Below are 16,107 nucleotides of genomic sequence, written 5' to 3'. Positions count from 1 at the left end.
GGAGTTTTTTTCCCTGAAAAGGAGAGTTGTACTGTTAGAGTGTATGGTGTATGCTACACTGATATGGTCTTGTTTAGTTAAAAAAAAAATTCAAGATTCCCCGTCATATCAAATTTTACGGCACATGCATGGAGTATTAAATATAGACGAAAACAATAACTAATTATGCAGTTTACCTATAATCTACGAGACGAATCTTTTGAGCTTAGTTAGTCTATAATTAGATAAAGTGTTACAGTATCTAAAATCCAAAAAAAAATGTCAACTGAACAAGGCCTATATATGCATCCGTTCTTGTAATCTAACATTTAGGGCTGAGCTCAATTTTCTTATATTGTAATAACGACCAGTTTATGTAGGACTAAATTCAAGAACTATACTGTCAAGAACCGCACATGCACCTGGCGAGAATTTGTAGCCGAGACATTTCTAGGCCATGTGCGTGTCTACATCGATGTTGTGCGACCTGCGACGTACGCAAGCCGCATTGGATGCCGACCATGTTCATTATCCATTGTCGGATCCAAAGAAGGCGTAAACAACCGTACTAAATCATAATTGACGATACACTTATACATGCCGTGTGTGCCTAACCGTAGACTGTAGTACCCTACGCGTACGCGATCTAACCACCTTTATTAGCTAGCTCGACATCAGAAAACGATCGCCGATCCAACTGCTCCACGCAACAGGCAGAGGCAACACACGTACTAGTACAGTAGTAGTACGCTTTTGCATTGACCGATCCACGGCTATGATTACGGAGCAAAAACCCCGATTATCGCAAGCTAAATGATACCTGTCCCGGTACCGAGAGGCCAAAGAGATGTGGATGGTTCATGCACAGTAGACCGCACAGACCATCGAGCAGGTCGTCACATGGATCGCGAGAGAATCCACAGTAAAATACACAGCGTCCGACAAGCCTCACTTATCGAGCAAGATCGTATTCCCTCTTGGAGCGGTTGAGCAGGTCGCTCTAGCTAGCTGGATCCTCCCTCTTCTCTTAGATCATTATGTCCCTAACCTACTTAACATTATTTACAATTACGACGACCTGCCTTCATGCACTGCAGCATCAGGATTCAGGAGCGCGTACATGCATATATACGATCCCAGCGATTCAGTGAAAATTATTAATCTACTGCATGCCGGTGTCCTGAACAGCTCGTTACGGATAAGCACCGATTTTAACCTAGGGCACGGTGTTAAATTGTTTTCTAGATAATGATGGTGTGAAATTGTTAGCTTTGCGCCAGCCGGTTTAAAATTTGAACCGAGCGCACGGGCCCCGACTGTTCCATCGCAGGGATGACAGCGCCGGTGCCGGGCAGCAAAAATTTTACAGTGCCCCATGCGGCATCGTCCCCTGCGCACCGTCAGAGCCCCGCACGGCGGTGCCGGTGTCGTCGCCTTCCCGCCACCATTCTATATTCCCGCGGCCACCACGGCGGGTGCGGATGGCGACAGCACCAGGCCACTCGCGGTCACGTGGGTCCCCGCGCCCCGCCACCCAGGTCCCTCCTGCCAGCAGCTGAGTGCTGACAGGCGTGGGCCACGACAGTCCAACGTGGCGTACGTACGTCGCGCTTCCGCCTCGTGCTCCGCCCTCGGATGCCTTCCTCCCGCGCGCCGCCAGCGGCCAGCGGGTGCCCACGCCAAAACACCGGGCAGCGTGGCGCCCGTGCGGCGGGACGGCCACGTGCTGGTGCTGGTGCTGGAGAGTGGAGACGCCCCGCGCGCCCCGGCGTGGTGCGCGTTCGGATCTGGACAGGAGTGTCATGGGCTCATGGCGGGCTGGTTTGGATTGGATGGACGGATTCAACGGGACACGAGGGGGAGTAGGCACTAGCAGGCAGAGCGGCTGCTGTTCCGTTACTGCCCTCCGTTACTGTGGCTCGTGCCGGGATTTGTTGTTACTGGAAGCGTCATGAGATGGCGGGACCCACCGACCCGGGTGGCATGGTCGCTCCACAGTATACTGACGTGGTTAATTGTCTGACGTACCCCGATCCGTCGAATCATGAAATTTCCACCGACAGCGAGGCCTTGTTTAGATGTAAAAAGTTTTTGGATTTTGACACTATAGTATTTTCGTTTTTATTTGATAAACATTGTCTAATTATAGAGTAACTAACTTTAAAAGATTCGTCTTTATGATTTACAGATAAACTGTGCAATTAATTATTTTTTTTATCTATATTTACTATTTCATGCATATGCCATAAGATTCGATGTGACGGAAAATCTTATAAAATTTTGGGTTTTTAGGCGTATCTAAACAAGCCTGACGAGAAGTAATACCACGCCGATCAATGCAAAGAAACAGCACATTACGATCACAGATTCACAGTTGGTGGGTGGTACTTATTTTTTTTTTAATTTCCACTTTTTTTGGTTGTAATATAAACTGTAAATCGTCCCGGTGAATGATGGCAAATCTCCAGTAAACCAGGACCTTTTTTTTTCCATCGTGCAGTTGCAGATTGCAGCAGCGGTGCAGTGCAGAACTTGTGCGTCTAGAAAATCACGAGACCAAAATGCACGACCACATTGATCATATCACACAGTAACAGACAGAAGCCCGGGACGAAATCCCCAAATCGCCCCTAGGACAGGCCCAAATCCGTCCTCGGCATCGGCACGGACACGCCCCCACACAAAAACACCCACTTCTCCCCCACTTGGCTACTGCTAGCTTGCGCTCCCATTTCCCAACGCCACCCCACCCGGCCACCCCCAACGTCTCTCTACTCTCTCCCTCCCCTGTGCCCTCCACGCTGCCCTGCCTGCGCTTCCACACCACACCGCTCCGCGTGCGCCGGGCGTCGCCCGCACTCCGCGGCTCTGCGCGTCCGCCTGCTGTGCTCTGCTCCCCACCCGTCCACCCGATGCTGCCGCCGGCGCGGGCCGTCTCGACCCACAGCCGGAGATGAGCTCCAGGAACCGCTCCGCCGCCGCCGCCTCATGCGCTGCCCCGGCCGCGGCGCCGTCTCTCCGGACGCCGCGGCGCCTGAAACGGCGGCCGGTTAAGTCGCCGGCGGGCGCGCCCGGCGGCGGGCGGCGGAGCGGGCCCGCGACGCCGCTGCTGAAATGGGACGTGGGCGGCGGCGGGCGTGGTGAGGGGAGGAAGGGGGCTGGCGCCGCCGACGAAGCGGGGGACGCTGCGCGGGCGCGGGAGACCAAGGCGAGGGAGGTGTCGGTGCGGAGGCTCGCGGCCGGGGTTTGGCGGCTGCGCCCGCCGGAAGCCGTGGCCGGGGGCGGCGGCGAGAGCAGAGTCCGCGTGGGTGTCGAGGTATGTTATGCTGCGCTGCTTCAACACCTGCTTCCCAGCTACTACCTTGTTTTTTTTCGTTTTTTTTCGTCTTGTGTTGAGATGCGGCCAATAGGAGGCGCTGGGCGCGTGCTTTGTGTGCGAGCTCCTGTACATTAGCTTCTCCTATAGTGGCATTTTTATTGCTAGACTAGAATATCGTTTTGGTGTTTAGTGAATAAACATGGACGTCTAAAAGGCCTTTTTTTTTACTTGTTTTCTCCTACTGTTTATACGACATTTTCAGCACAAATGTTGAGATTTGTCGTCAAAACATGGTGCTCTAGGACATAGATCTCTCGCACTATTTTGGGCTGACACCACCAATTACCCTTTGCTTGTTCGCTGATTTGAGCTGCTTAATTCGCCTAAACTCGACTAGCGTAGTCAAATCTTGGTACGAACCAAGTCTCCTCATTGAATCCTGAGCACTAAACACACACTGCGCATTGCCATGTCGACGCATTTAAGTACTCTCCTGGACGTTAGATGCGTTGCCCTGAAGCATGGCCATTTATGAAGGCGGCCGTGCAGCAGGCACAGTACGGTGGCCGTGATCCTCTTCCCATGAAACCCGTCCATCCAACAGGCACAGGCGCAGCGTTTATCCTGTGCTCGGATCTCCTCATGTGATTCCTGAACATGTATGGGCCCCAATCATCGGATCCTCTCCGAAGCTCCATGCCCCTACCCGTGCAATCACAAATGCACTGCCCGTGCGTTTTAGCCTTTTGTGGGTGATTGGTTGGCCTGGCCTGGGCAATGGTGGGGTGTGCACCTTCAGTTTACCGAGTTGCTGCGTCCTGTGTAAAGAAGGCTGATGAAGAAGGGAGCTTGGAATTTGGATCGTGAAAGGTTTGTCAGGGTGTGAGCTTCTGAATCGGGCAAAATGGCTCTCAGCTCTTGTGCCGTGCAGCAACAAACACTGATACCGGGTTCAGGAGCATGTGGTCCTGTTTTGTTGCTTGTCTCATGCTATTGGAGGCCATCCTAGTGCCCTTCCAGGAAATGGTTTTCAATTCTGAAGTTTAGCCTTAGGTTGGGATGAAAATGCTAGCCAACAAATGCGACGATGTTACCGACGCTGTAGGTGTAGCCGTGTAGGTTCTCTGTATATGATTCGGTTTGATAGGTGTCTCCACGTGATGATTGTTTGGGCCCTTATAGATTCTCCTTGTTCTTTGTGAGTATGCCTACCGGAAATTCACTTTTTTTTTATAAACATATGTCTGTGATGTTCCTTTCAAATCACAGTACGAAATAGTAACATGAACATGTACAGATCTAGTGCTACTCTCTGGATAGATATGCTTAATCATCGAACAGAACAGTCGTGCAAGTAAATATTAATATAAAATATAAAATGTTATTAATTCCTTTTGTTTCTTATTTTTCTTAATTTTTTTTAAAAATTGTGTCTCTTATTCGGAACTGTGCCTATATGACAGCATATCCCAAGGCATCTGCAAGTCCAGCTTCTCAAGCAGAACACTTCAGGTCATCACCAGAGTTTGAAGAATGAGGTTTCAAGCCCCATATCTGTTTTGGAGCGGAAGAGCGGAGAGCTCCACAAGGTGAGGGAAAGAACCTACAAGACATTCATTTATTATTTTTCCTTGTATCAGCCTGTAAGATCATTGACATAACAAATTCTGCAGGTACAACTTCATGCTACTTCTGCTATGCTGCCTGTCACTACCATGGAAAAGGCAACAAAATGGGAGCCTGGGGACATAAAGGGAATGGAATCACATGATGCGTATCTGATAGCCAGCCAGCTAAATCTTCTTAATGAGCAGCAGGATACAGCATATGTTGCTAACCTCCAGATGGAACTCCAGCAAGCACGTGATAGGATAAGTGAGCTGGAAACTGAGCGGCGGTCAGCTAAGAAGAAGCTTGACCACTTGTTCAAGAAACTTGCAGAGGAGAAAGCGGCTTGGAGGAACAGAGAGCATGAAAAGGTGCGTGCTATTCTCGAAGATATGAAGGCAGACCTTGACCATGAGAAGAAAAACCGGAGGCGTCTGGAGATGATTAACTTGAAACTCGTCAATGAGTTGAAGGAGGCCAAGATGTCAGCAAAACAACTGTTACAAGAGTATGATACAGAGAGGAAGGCACGTGAGCTCACTGAGGAGGTGTGCAACGAGCTAGCAAGAGAGGTGGAGGAAGACAAAGCTGAAATTGAGGCCTTGAAACAGGACTCCCTGAGGCTGCGAGAGGAGGTAGACGAGGAGCGGAAGATGCTGCAAATGGCTGAGGTGTGGCGTGAAGAACGGGTGCAGATGAAGCTTGTTGATGCAAAACTTACTCTCGACGCAAAGTACACACAGCTGAGCAAACTGCAACAGGATGTTGAGGCGTTTATTGCTGCATGCAGTACTGCAAATGCAGACATAACAGCAGTAGAGGAAGCAGAGAACATAATACAGGCAATAAAGTCAGTCAGAGCCCAAGATGCTGAATTCAGATATGAGCCACCGGTCGCATCAGAAGACATATTTTCCATTTTTGAAGAGCTGCGTCCAAGTGAGGAGCCTGTCATCAAGGAGATTGAGCCATGCTACAAGAATAGCTCTGCCAAATGTGAATCAGAAATTCAAGAGGTTAGCCCAATGACTGATATATTCCTCGAGAAGAAAGCCAAGGTATACTCAAACAAAAGCCCTAAAGATGAAAGCGTCACTGAAGATGGTAGCAGCTGGGAGACAATAAGCCATGAAGATATGCAGGGTTCAAGTGGTTCACCTGATGGAAGCGAACCTTCAGTCAGCAACAAGATCTGTGATGGAAGCATTTCTTGGAAGAGCAGGAATGGTTTCGAGTATATGGAGAATGAGAAGCTGAAGGATGACTTAGCTGATGCCTACCTGACAAACATGAACCAACCTAAGAAGAAAGAATCAGCCATTTCAAAGCTCTGGAAGTCGTCCCGCCCGAAGAACAGCGAGATATGCAAGAAAGATGCAGTTGAAACCGTAAATGCAAGATCATCCAATGTACGGCTGTCAGTAGGGACTTATTCCACTGTTGAAAGTGGCATCCAAGAAATAGGACTCAGTCCACCGAGTGTCGAGCAGTGGAGCTCGCCAGACTCAATGAACATTCAATTCAACCGTGGCTTCAAGGGCTGTATAGAGTACCCGCGGACGTCCCAGAAGCACAGCTTGAAGGCAAAGCTCATGGAGGCACGGATGGAGAGCCAGAAGGTCCAGCTCCGCCAGGTGCTCAAGCAGAAGATCTAGAGCGACCAGAAACCAGAAGGTGAAACATTGTAAACCTAGAATTTAATCCATGGAATAATGTCAAGGAGTACCTAGATGCTTCGTTTTTTCCCCCTGTTTTAGAGTAACCTGTAATGCATGTACAACAAGGACTAGAAAGAAAAGGGACAGGGCTGGCCTTTGTGGGCTGTCTGGAGGCTTTGCTGCTTCTGTATCTTACTTTAGTTTTGGTGTTATGGTTCGATCTGATAGGCTATGGTGAGATCCATCATGATGTATAATATAGACACAAACAAGCAGCAACGTTGAGACAAATTGCATCCCTTTGTAAGCAGTTCCCCAGTGTTTTTCTTTGTCATTTCCTGTGTTTTCATTATTCTTGTGCAACTCTTATTAGGCATATTATGTCTATGGTTCCTTACTTTTCTCATGTTATTCATGTTTTATGCGAAAATCTGTTCCTATGTTATGGAAACTTAGAAAGCCGTGGAGTACGAAAGATACCATGCCTTATTTCTTTACATTTACTATTAAAGTCAAGAAGGCCTGCGACACCTGTGAATCAGCCTTGCAAGTAACAAAAGCGTGCTTCAGCAGCTCTGCTTCTGCAACCAGAGTCCAGAGGAGACGAGACTGACGAAAGCCATCCGCACCCGGAGCGTAGCGTGCAATGCTTTGGTGCACAGGAGATTAGTCACAGTACCCATGGCCTAGTCGATGGGTAGCTGTAGCTCCATGGTTGGTTGTGCGATTGGTTGATGCAAAGAAGTTGCTGGGGAGAAAGCTAGAGCCCCGACGCCCGCGAGAGCATCACATCAGAACTCGACGCAGATATAAATTTGAACAAGTGCAGGTCTTCAAGCAGGGGAAACTGCGGCCTGATACCCCAGAGATTCAGTAATGGAGTATTCCAACTGAGAAGTCGCAAATGCACTGGATAGAAGCATGGCAGGTCCTGATACCCCAGAGATTCAGTAATGGAGTATTCCAACTGAGAAGTCGCAAATGCACTGGATAGAAGCATGGCAGGTAACAATTGCAAGTTCATAACTGACAATACAGCACGAATCGAAGGATGCAAATAAGCAATAGACAGTTATGGTTATCCAGCAGAATTTTAGCATCCATAATATCCATAACAAGGGCAGGGGCAAGCTGTAAACCCAATCGCAAGGGGTCATGGCTAATTCAATATAAACTGCATCTTTAGTTGTCTCTATACAACCTGTTTGTTTGTATGAAAACTCATGGCTGTTGTTCGCTGATTTATTGTGAGAGAAAAAAACTGTATTCAACAGATAAGCACAAGCGCGCAAACTGTAATTGCCAATGTAAAGTAGTCTCACACCAACAAGATGCAAATATTTTATTGCTTTGAGTATTATTAAAAGCCTCATTTGAAACTCATTTGAAGAATCAAAGGAAACTCACATGGTCCGCCCCAAGCTCCATATTCGATCAAACAAATATTAAAGGCGAATACTCAGTGAAAATAATCTTCAGACACTACGAATAATGGTAGGAGTGTTTCAATTATGATTTGACCTAAATCGACAGTGTTACTGCAAATTAGTCAAGAAGTCATAAGGCTAGGCAGGAAACATACCATGGCCAGTACCAATTTCATGAATACATATATTTACAAACATAGACGCCCAATCTTTAGGTTTGCTTTGCCACTGGAGTAGCACAATGCACAACTGACAACACTAATTTGCTGTTGGCTTCTCACAGATTGGTAATGTTGTGAATTAATGGAATTGGAAGCTAAATAAGCACAACATAACAAAAAAATCTGATGGTATTAAGCTAATGGATGAAACTAAAGCAATGCAAATGACAAGACTTAGAACACAGGTTAAACACAACATGGCCATGTTCTGATGGTATTATGTTAAAGTGCAGAAACATTGTATATTTCGTGGATTGGGGATTGAATGGTGCACTATATGACTAATACATAGGTAAGTAGTGAGCTCCACACAACTTAGACCAAAGAGAGAATTATTAATCAAAGCAATTACCAATCTTCAATTCAGTGCCAACAATTCATATAAGTGCATAACTATATCTATATGATATGATTTGAATTGTCCTTTTATGAACACTCGGCAGGTACCAGCAGAGGCAGCAACAAACTCAAAGAGTAATCCAGGAAAACATAATCCTTTTGATGCATCAACATATTCTAAGTGTTAATTACTCAACGATTAAGAACCCCTCCAGCTAGAAAGATGCATTTCCATCTTCCATTATATTCATGAATAAATTCTAGCTGCATTTCCATCTTCCATTATAATCATGAATAAAGGGCTGTAAACCATCAGTTATCACTCACATGTCAACAAAGGAGCATTCAGTGATGGAGAACTATAAGATGCATCAACAAAATCTGAGACCCGGATGACTAAGAACGCAGAAGATTAACAGCACATCGCAAGCAGTGATTCTCAACAAGAAGATTAACAGCACATCACAAGCAGTGATTCTGAACAAAATTTCAACCAGATGTATCCTTTGGCATCATTTAACACATCATCGACATGTTTTTAACAAAATCTTCTCCGAGATCCATACCAAGCACGAAGCCTTCATGGCAATAGCAAAACAGAGATAGCTTAAGGAGTTCCCAATACAGTAAATTGACAACTAAAGCAGACACTATGCGGGACGCCCGGCATCTAGAAGCGGAGCTTGGTAAAGAACCACCTGTTCTTGCCGCTCTTGAACCTCTCCTCGAGACGGTACTTGGCGGTCTTGCAGGCCTCGACCTTCTTGTCGCGGGTGGAGAGCGCGTCGGGCCCGCCCGAGGCGACGTCCTTCAAGTCGACGTCGAGGGTGTAGCGGGTGGGCATGAGGTGGGTGAAGTTGACGAGCTTGATGAAGCACTTGACGCGGGACTTCTTGGCCGTCTTCTTGGCGGAGTCCTTGCGGATCACCTTCTTGGGGTACTTGGCGAGGCCGGCGACGAGGCAGTGACCGTAGGGGCGGTCGCGGGTGCCCTCCTCGAACACGCGCACGATCACCGCCTTCCGGCCGGCGAACCGGCCCTGGAGGAGGATCACGGCCTTGCCGGGCTTGAGGAACTTCACCATCTTCGGGCGGTGGTGGTGATGCTGCTGCGCCGCCGGTAGGGTTTGGGAGGCTGCGGAAATGGGAGCGCAGCGCGCGAGAGGAACGAGGATTATATAGGGTGGCGGCGCTAGGGCTTCGAGGATGGCGGGTTTCGTCTGTTGGATCTGGGATCGGACGGTTCTGCTGTGGTTGGGCTTCAGGGTGATGGGTCGGACTTGGGTCCGGTGCGACCGAACGAGGCGTGGTTGTGTCGGACCACAAATCTAATTTCGAAAACTTTTTTATTTTTAAATGATAGCAATTTCATTTTTATTTGACAAATATAGTCCAATCATAGAGTAACTAGGCTCTTAAAAGATTTATCTCACGATTTACAGGTAAAATTATGTAATTAGTTTTTATTTTCGTCTACATTTAGTGCTTCATGCATGTGCTGCAAGATTCATGTGACGGGGAATCTTAAAAAGTTTTTGGTTTTGGGGGTGAACTAAACAAGGCCTAACTTCTCCTTAAAAAGAAACAGCCTCTCACCCCAAAAATAAGTTATACTATATCCCTTAAATAAACTATTGAAAATTATCTAAATAACGCTCTGGGACTTTTTAAAGGTGGTTTCACAACATATTAAGTGCTGACTTCATAATCCCTCGATTATAAATACGATATTGTAACCCTTAAAATATACAATAAAGTTCAAATGACCCATCCAATGATCTCGTAGAGCCATTTTGACACCATATGTCGCTATACTAGCCTACCTATGCTTGCAAGCATGCCGATTTAATTTGTTGCCTCCACCCCCTACTATTTGTAGTCTGATCCACCGTTCAACAAGGAACACACGACATCTCGTATCCTTCTCCACATCACATTACTCGTCGATGCCATTGAGCTCAAGCACCATGCCTACATCGTCGTTATTCGGCTCCTCCCACATCCTCCGTCAAATTGTGTTTCAGTTTTTTTGGTAGCCCTAGGAGGAGAAAGCGAGAAGCGAGCGATGATGTGGGAGAAGAGAAAGCGAGAAGTGAGCGATTGATGTGGGAGGGGTTGAATGACAAGGACATAGCACGATACAAAGAGTTCAATGTCATCAAGGGGTGCCTTGACGTGGAGGAGGAGACAACATGGTGCACATCGAGTAGATGTGCAGGACTGAAAAAGGGTAGGAAGAGAGAGACAACCGACAACCCCATGTGCAAGCATGACTACTTATGCCTGTGGTGGAATACGATCTACAAACGGGCCTACAAAATCATTAGAGAGGGAGCATTTGTGTATTAGTTAATGTTTTAAGGGCTATAATACTATGTTTTATAATTAGGGGGTATATAGTCAATTGTTGTTATGTTATGGGATTATGTAAACTTTTTAATGTCATATTAGTGAAAAGACCTTCAAAATTGCTTTATTTAGATGCTTTTCAATAATCTAACAACCAAGATACCTAGTTTTATAGGTGATGCAGTCAAATAGACAACCATCAATATTTTATAGGTGATACAATCCAGTAGGAACCACAGAGACACATGTAGATTTTTTCGTTCATACAAAATATGAACGTGAAATTAGTATATATAGACACAAAAAAATCATACAACCATCAATATGTAGTTTTGTAGCATGTTTTTTTAGAATTGGAAGCACGTGTTAATGACTCTTTCTTCATATATTTCAATCTAGTCACTTTGGCTTAGTCTCAAGACATTTTTTAAAACTTTGACCAAGTTTTTTTTAAAAAAAATATCATTTAGATGTTCAAATATATACGTCAAAACACATTTCGTGGGGGCACTAATGTATAAAAAATGAATGGTGAAGATATCGGTGTATGTTTAATGAGGCTTGGCTTATGACAATCAAAGATAACAATAACTTGGCACGAAGAGAATGTCTACCTAAATTTGCATAGAAGACTTCTAAAATGTGAACATCGCGATGAAACTATAGAATATACACATTGGCAGTTAAATTTGGTTTGTTCGAGATTGTATATAAGCACAAAACGATCCAAGCGCAGGATGATGAGTTTTGGTTTCAAAATGGATGAGAAAAAACATACTAGTTGTGTATATGTTTGGTGCTTTAATCGTGCACGCTTTTATGGAGAAGGTAAAGTCACATTGGCATAATAGCGGATTATCTGATTGTAAGGAGGCAAACACTAAGGGTCTGTTCGGTTCTTCCTTGCTAAATTTTAGCTAGCCAAAATTATTTTAGTTACTATTGGTTGACTAATGAAACTAAACTATACCTCCTTTTAGTCAATGTCTTTAGAACTTTAGCTACTAAAGTAACTAAAATTTAGCTAGTTAAAACTTAGCACGGGAACCAAATAGGGCCTACTGAAAGAGAGTGAACACGAGGCATAGATGAAACTCTAGCACCCTATCGGATTAATCACCACAATGTCCAATGTAAATGATTTTTTATGGAGGACGACTGGACGAGCAAAATACCTATCGCAAACGTGCAACAATGAAATATCTAGCTCAATAAAAGTATTTTTTTTGAATTGCGCAAAGGCTACTCTATGTTGAGGACATTACTGAAGGTATTCTAGAAAAAATCTACATAACTTCTTTAACTATTCAGGTGGACTATTTCATCGTCTAAACTATAAAACCAGATTTTTTATCTCTTGAATTTTCTAAAACCAGTTTTGCACTGTGGTTTTGCTACAAGGACGACGGTTTTGTCATTTTCTTTTTTTTTTTATTTTCGTTGAATCTTTCAAAAATTAGAGAAAAATTATAAAATAAAAAATCTAATTTTGTTGGACTCCACATGAGTAGGTCTACACAATGAACATAATATGGTATGTTTTGTATAAAATTTCTAGTGTAGACTTAGAACTTCTATGGTCCAATTATGGTAATTTTTTTATGGTGAACTAATTATTATATGCTTAAACTATAGTAAAAAAATTATATTTACCGAATCATGTATAACTTAGTTATAAATAAATCATAGATTTAACTAGCATAAACAAAAATAAATCTATAACTAAGCAAATCAGTTTGTAGGCAACCGATAAGTACTAGTGGGCCTACATATCGGCTATCGGGAAGCCGATAGACATCCATTTATGCAATTTAGGTATTTTGCCATCTAATTTTGTATTTTTGGATAAACATAATATTATATTTTTAAAAAAGGACGAGAAGTAACTGCCCATGGCACATGAGTGTTGAAGACATTTTAACACGGGTTCATTTGGATATTTTGAAGAAATTTCGAGGGAAAACCAAAGAGGCACATAATTAAAGCAAGACTGACCCAAATCACATTTTGATTTTTGCTTGGCTAGGACCCATCCTCGGAGTCGGAAAGACTAAACATGCCATTTTTTTTAATTTTTGCGTCTTACGGGCATTTATCTTCAATCTAGTCTAGGGAGAAAAAAAAAGAAACAAAAAGAAAAAAAAGAGTCGCGAGCTCTGGATCTTGGACACACCCGGCCCATACAACCGTTGCGGCCTGTCGCTGATCGCCTGATCTGGCCGGCCACGCGCGCAAACGCGTCGGTCTCACGCGCCAGGCCGCCGCCGTTCCCTTTCGAACAGCGGGCGCCCGCTCCCTCACCAAACTCCCTCCAAAACTGTGAGCAGACAATCTCACCGCCATGTGGATCCCACGCAGTCCTGGACCCACTCGTCATTGGGCCAACGCGGCAAATAACCGCGTACTCCTAGCAGCGCAAAACTTTTCCCTTCCAAACGTCGCGCCTCCCGCTCGCCTAGCCCCCCTTCAAAACCCCACGCTCTCCCCGCCTCCACCGCAACACGCATCCAATCCATTCCGTCTGCCGCCGATTCATCCCTCGCCAACGTCCGGGGCCCACATGGCAGCCACCCGCAAGCTCCGCTCCCCGTCCGCCGCCGCCAGCGGCGACCACCTCCGCTTCCTCCGCCCCGGGGCCCTCGCCCGCCTCCGCGACGCCAGGCTCCGCCGCGGGAGTCGCGCCACCCGCCCGGCCCCGCCATCGCCACCGTCGCCAGCGCCGGCTTCCCCCACATCGCCTCCTTCAGCGGCTGGAGACGGCGAGGGCGCTGTGGCCCTGCCGTACTTCGCGCCCGCGTCGAGGATCCTCGCGCCCCGGTGCCCCCAGCGGAAGAAGCTCGCGGCGGCCAAGTCCGTGGTGCTCTTCGCTCCGCCGCCTCCCAGCCCCGATCTGCCCGTCGAGGCGGTTCTCGAGTTCCTCAGCGCTCCTGACATGGTGGTCGCCGCTCACTAGAGTGTCTCGCCGTACTGTTGTATTAGCCTTGTAGATCCGTTCGTCGCTTCTCTTGTTAGCTTAGTGTGCCGTAAAGTTTTCGTTGTTTCTTTGTACTGATCTGGATGTGAAAACAAAGACATATACAGAGAAGCATGCTTGCTATGTAGTAATACAAAATACAGTAAAGTGGGTAACGAAAATTCGCAGTATGATCTCTAATTCCTGTCATGATATGTTGGATATTTTGTGGATTTAGATTATTTAGCTTATGGTTCTTACATGTGCATATATTCATAGAACTAGGCTCTTTCAATTGCTTGTTACATGTGAATGCGATCATGTGATCTGATGCTGGCGGTCTTTGAATCTCTGTACTTTGAATTTAGTATGTTTTTTTGGATTGTACTTCAGAAATTATGGCGACCAATTGGCATTAGTGATTAGTCTGAGTTGCCTTTGGTTGGCCATTACTCATCTTCTCTTTTATATTTGACCACATGATTTATTGATATACCAATTCAACATCTCTTTTACATGAATGAACTCGTCAATTGACAGTTCTTTTACATCTTATTGCTACTTAAGGTGTTTCTTCTCCTACCTCAAGATGGTATTCTAGTGCTTGCCACCTGTTAGGCGATTGAAGTATGCTCAGCATTTTAGTTTCCTTTTTGTTCAAAGATAATTTCTGGTATAATTCTTGATATTACCATTTTTATAGCTTCATTATGATCTATTCCATGAAGTGTCAACTAGGCTTACTCATTCACTTCTATCTCAACTGCAATCACCATCCTCAGCTGAAGTTAATAAGGCCAGTTGCCCACTACCTGAAAGAAAAATTCACAATATTATGTTCAGTTCGTACTATAATATATTGGATGATCTACAGATTGAATTCATTTAGCTTATGGTTCTTACATGAGCATATATGGACATATAACTAGGCTCATTCAATTGCTGGTTACACGTGAATTTGATTTCATTGATCAGATGCTCACAGTTTTTTTGTTTCTTTCTCTACTATAAATTTAGTATGTCTACCAGATTGTCTTCAGAAATCACGTCAACAAGTGGCATTAGTTATAAGTCAGAGTTGGCTTTAGTTGAACATTGCTCATCTTCTCTTTCATATTTGACTGGTCCGCTTGTTGATATGCATGAACTCTTCAATTAGCAGTTCCTTCACATCTTATTGCTAGTGTTTGCCACCTGTCAGGTGATTTGACATATGCTCAGCATTTTAGTTTCCTTTTTTTATATGATCATTTCTGGTATAATTCTAGATATTACCGTTTCTTGTTTATTATGATCTTTTCAATGACGTGTCACCTAGGCTTACTCAGTTACTTCTACCTTATTCAGTTGCAACCATCATCCTCATCTGAAGCTAACATGTCCACTCCCTGAGTAGAGGTGAATGTATATCTCGTGCTATATTAGTGTTGAATTATGCCATTAATGGCTCATATCATTAGCATTCTTTCACCACAGTTTTAACTTCATACTATCTGCTTTCAGTTTCTGATGAACTGCGTAATGGCATCTTCTCAAAAGACGCCAACTGTGAGTGTTATTACTTTCCCTGTTATGTGCATCTTGTTTATTTTATAAAAACAATTGCATAGTGAACCAATGGGGTTTCAATATCCTACCACCACATATTGTTTGAAAAAACTGCTCACATATTACTCAAGAGTACTATCTTGAGTTATTTGTATGCTGTTCATTGCTGTACTTTCCATCTGAAAGTTCTCCAACTGAACGTAGTTGATACCCTACTAGACTACCATTGTGTTCAATCACTCAATTTGACAGCTTGTTTCTGACAGCCAAATAAATAGCTCAGTTTCTCTTCATGCCATAACAAAAAAATACTCACCGCTTTTGTTAGGCACAAAGTGTTGGGGTCATTTCGATGACTTTCATAGTAGTAACTGTTTCATACTTTCATGTCTATTACCTTTCTTTTTTGTCTCAACAGTTTATTCTCTCTGGTAGTCTAATTCATGATCTGTTCGGTGCATTTGCTATATTGCTGTCTTGGTTGCTTTAGGATCTGCTTGCTGAATTTGCCAAGCTGTTTTCTGATCAAAGAAGGATAGTTTTACTAAGTAAACATTTGCTGTTTTCATGGTTTTGGATTCTCTGACATTTGAAGCAGCCTCTCTGTAGATTTTGCGGGGGGAAAGGCTTGCCTTGGTTTATCCCTTTCCCAGACCCACTCATGTGGGAGCCTCTGGCACTGGGTCTGCCCCTGGTCTTGGATTCTC

The 16,107-nt window shown here is 44.8% G+C and overlaps 3 protein-coding genes across 3 annotated transcripts; 2 read left to right on the top strand and 1 right to left on the bottom strand.

Annotated features, from left to right (window-relative positions):
* Positions 2,694–6,898, top strand: LOC8066809. The gene is made up of 3 exons (XM_002448513.2): positions 2,694–3,295; positions 4,762–4,887; positions 4,972–6,898. The coding sequence occupies exons 1-3, from the start codon at positions 2,933–2,935 to the stop codon at positions 6,559–6,561; spliced, it is 2,079 nt and encodes a 692-aa protein (XP_002448558.1). The 5' UTR covers positions 2,694–2,932; the 3' UTR covers positions 6,562–6,898.
* On the bottom strand, positions 9,003–9,715 carry LOC8066808 (60S ribosomal protein L27-3). Its single transcript, XM_002447079.2, has one exon. It carries the CDS (start codon positions 9,633–9,635, stop codon positions 9,222–9,224), a length of 414 nt encoding a protein of 137 aa, XP_002447124.1. The 5' UTR covers positions 9,636–9,715; the 3' UTR covers positions 9,003–9,221.
* On the top strand, positions 13,387–14,067 carry LOC110436239 (vegetative cell wall protein gp1-like). Its single transcript, XM_021462737.1, has one exon. It carries the CDS (start codon positions 13,460–13,462, stop codon positions 13,850–13,852), a length of 393 nt encoding a protein of 130 aa, XP_021318412.1. The 5' UTR covers positions 13,387–13,459; the 3' UTR covers positions 13,853–14,067.

The sequence above is a fragment of the Sorghum bicolor genome, chromosome 6 (assembly GCF_000003195.3).
Source record: "Sorghum bicolor cultivar BTx623 chromosome 6, Sorghum_bicolor_NCBIv3, whole genome shotgun sequence".
Classification (NCBI taxonomy): Eukaryota; Viridiplantae; Streptophyta; class Magnoliopsida; order Poales; family Poaceae; genus Sorghum; species Sorghum bicolor.
This window is presented reverse-complemented; position numbering and strand designations above follow the sequence as displayed.

What these genes read in the sequence shown, in the direction of transcription:
- LOC110436239 (XM_021462737.1), top strand. Translation starts at nt 13,460, where the DNA reads ATGGCAGCCACCCGCAAGCTCCGCTCCCCGTCCGCCGCCGCCAGCGGC.
- LOC8066808 (XM_002447079.2), bottom strand. Translation starts at nt 9,635, where the DNA reads ATGGTGAAGTTCCTCAAGCCCGGCAAGGCCGTGATCCTCCTCCAGGGC.
- LOC8066809 (XM_002448513.2), top strand. Translation starts at nt 2,933, where the DNA reads ATGAGCTCCAGGAACCGCTCCGCCGCCGCCGCCTCATGCGCTGCCCCG. An exon ending in GAGTCCGCGTGGGTGTCGAG is followed by an intron (nt 3,296 to 4,761) that starts GTATGTTATGCT and finishes CCTATATGACAG; the next exon opens with CATATCCCAAGGCATCTGCA. An exon ending in AGAGCGGAGAGCTCCACAAG is followed by an intron (nt 4,888 to 4,971) that starts GTGAGGGAAAGA and finishes CAAATTCTGCAG; the next exon opens with GTACAACTTCATGCTACTTC.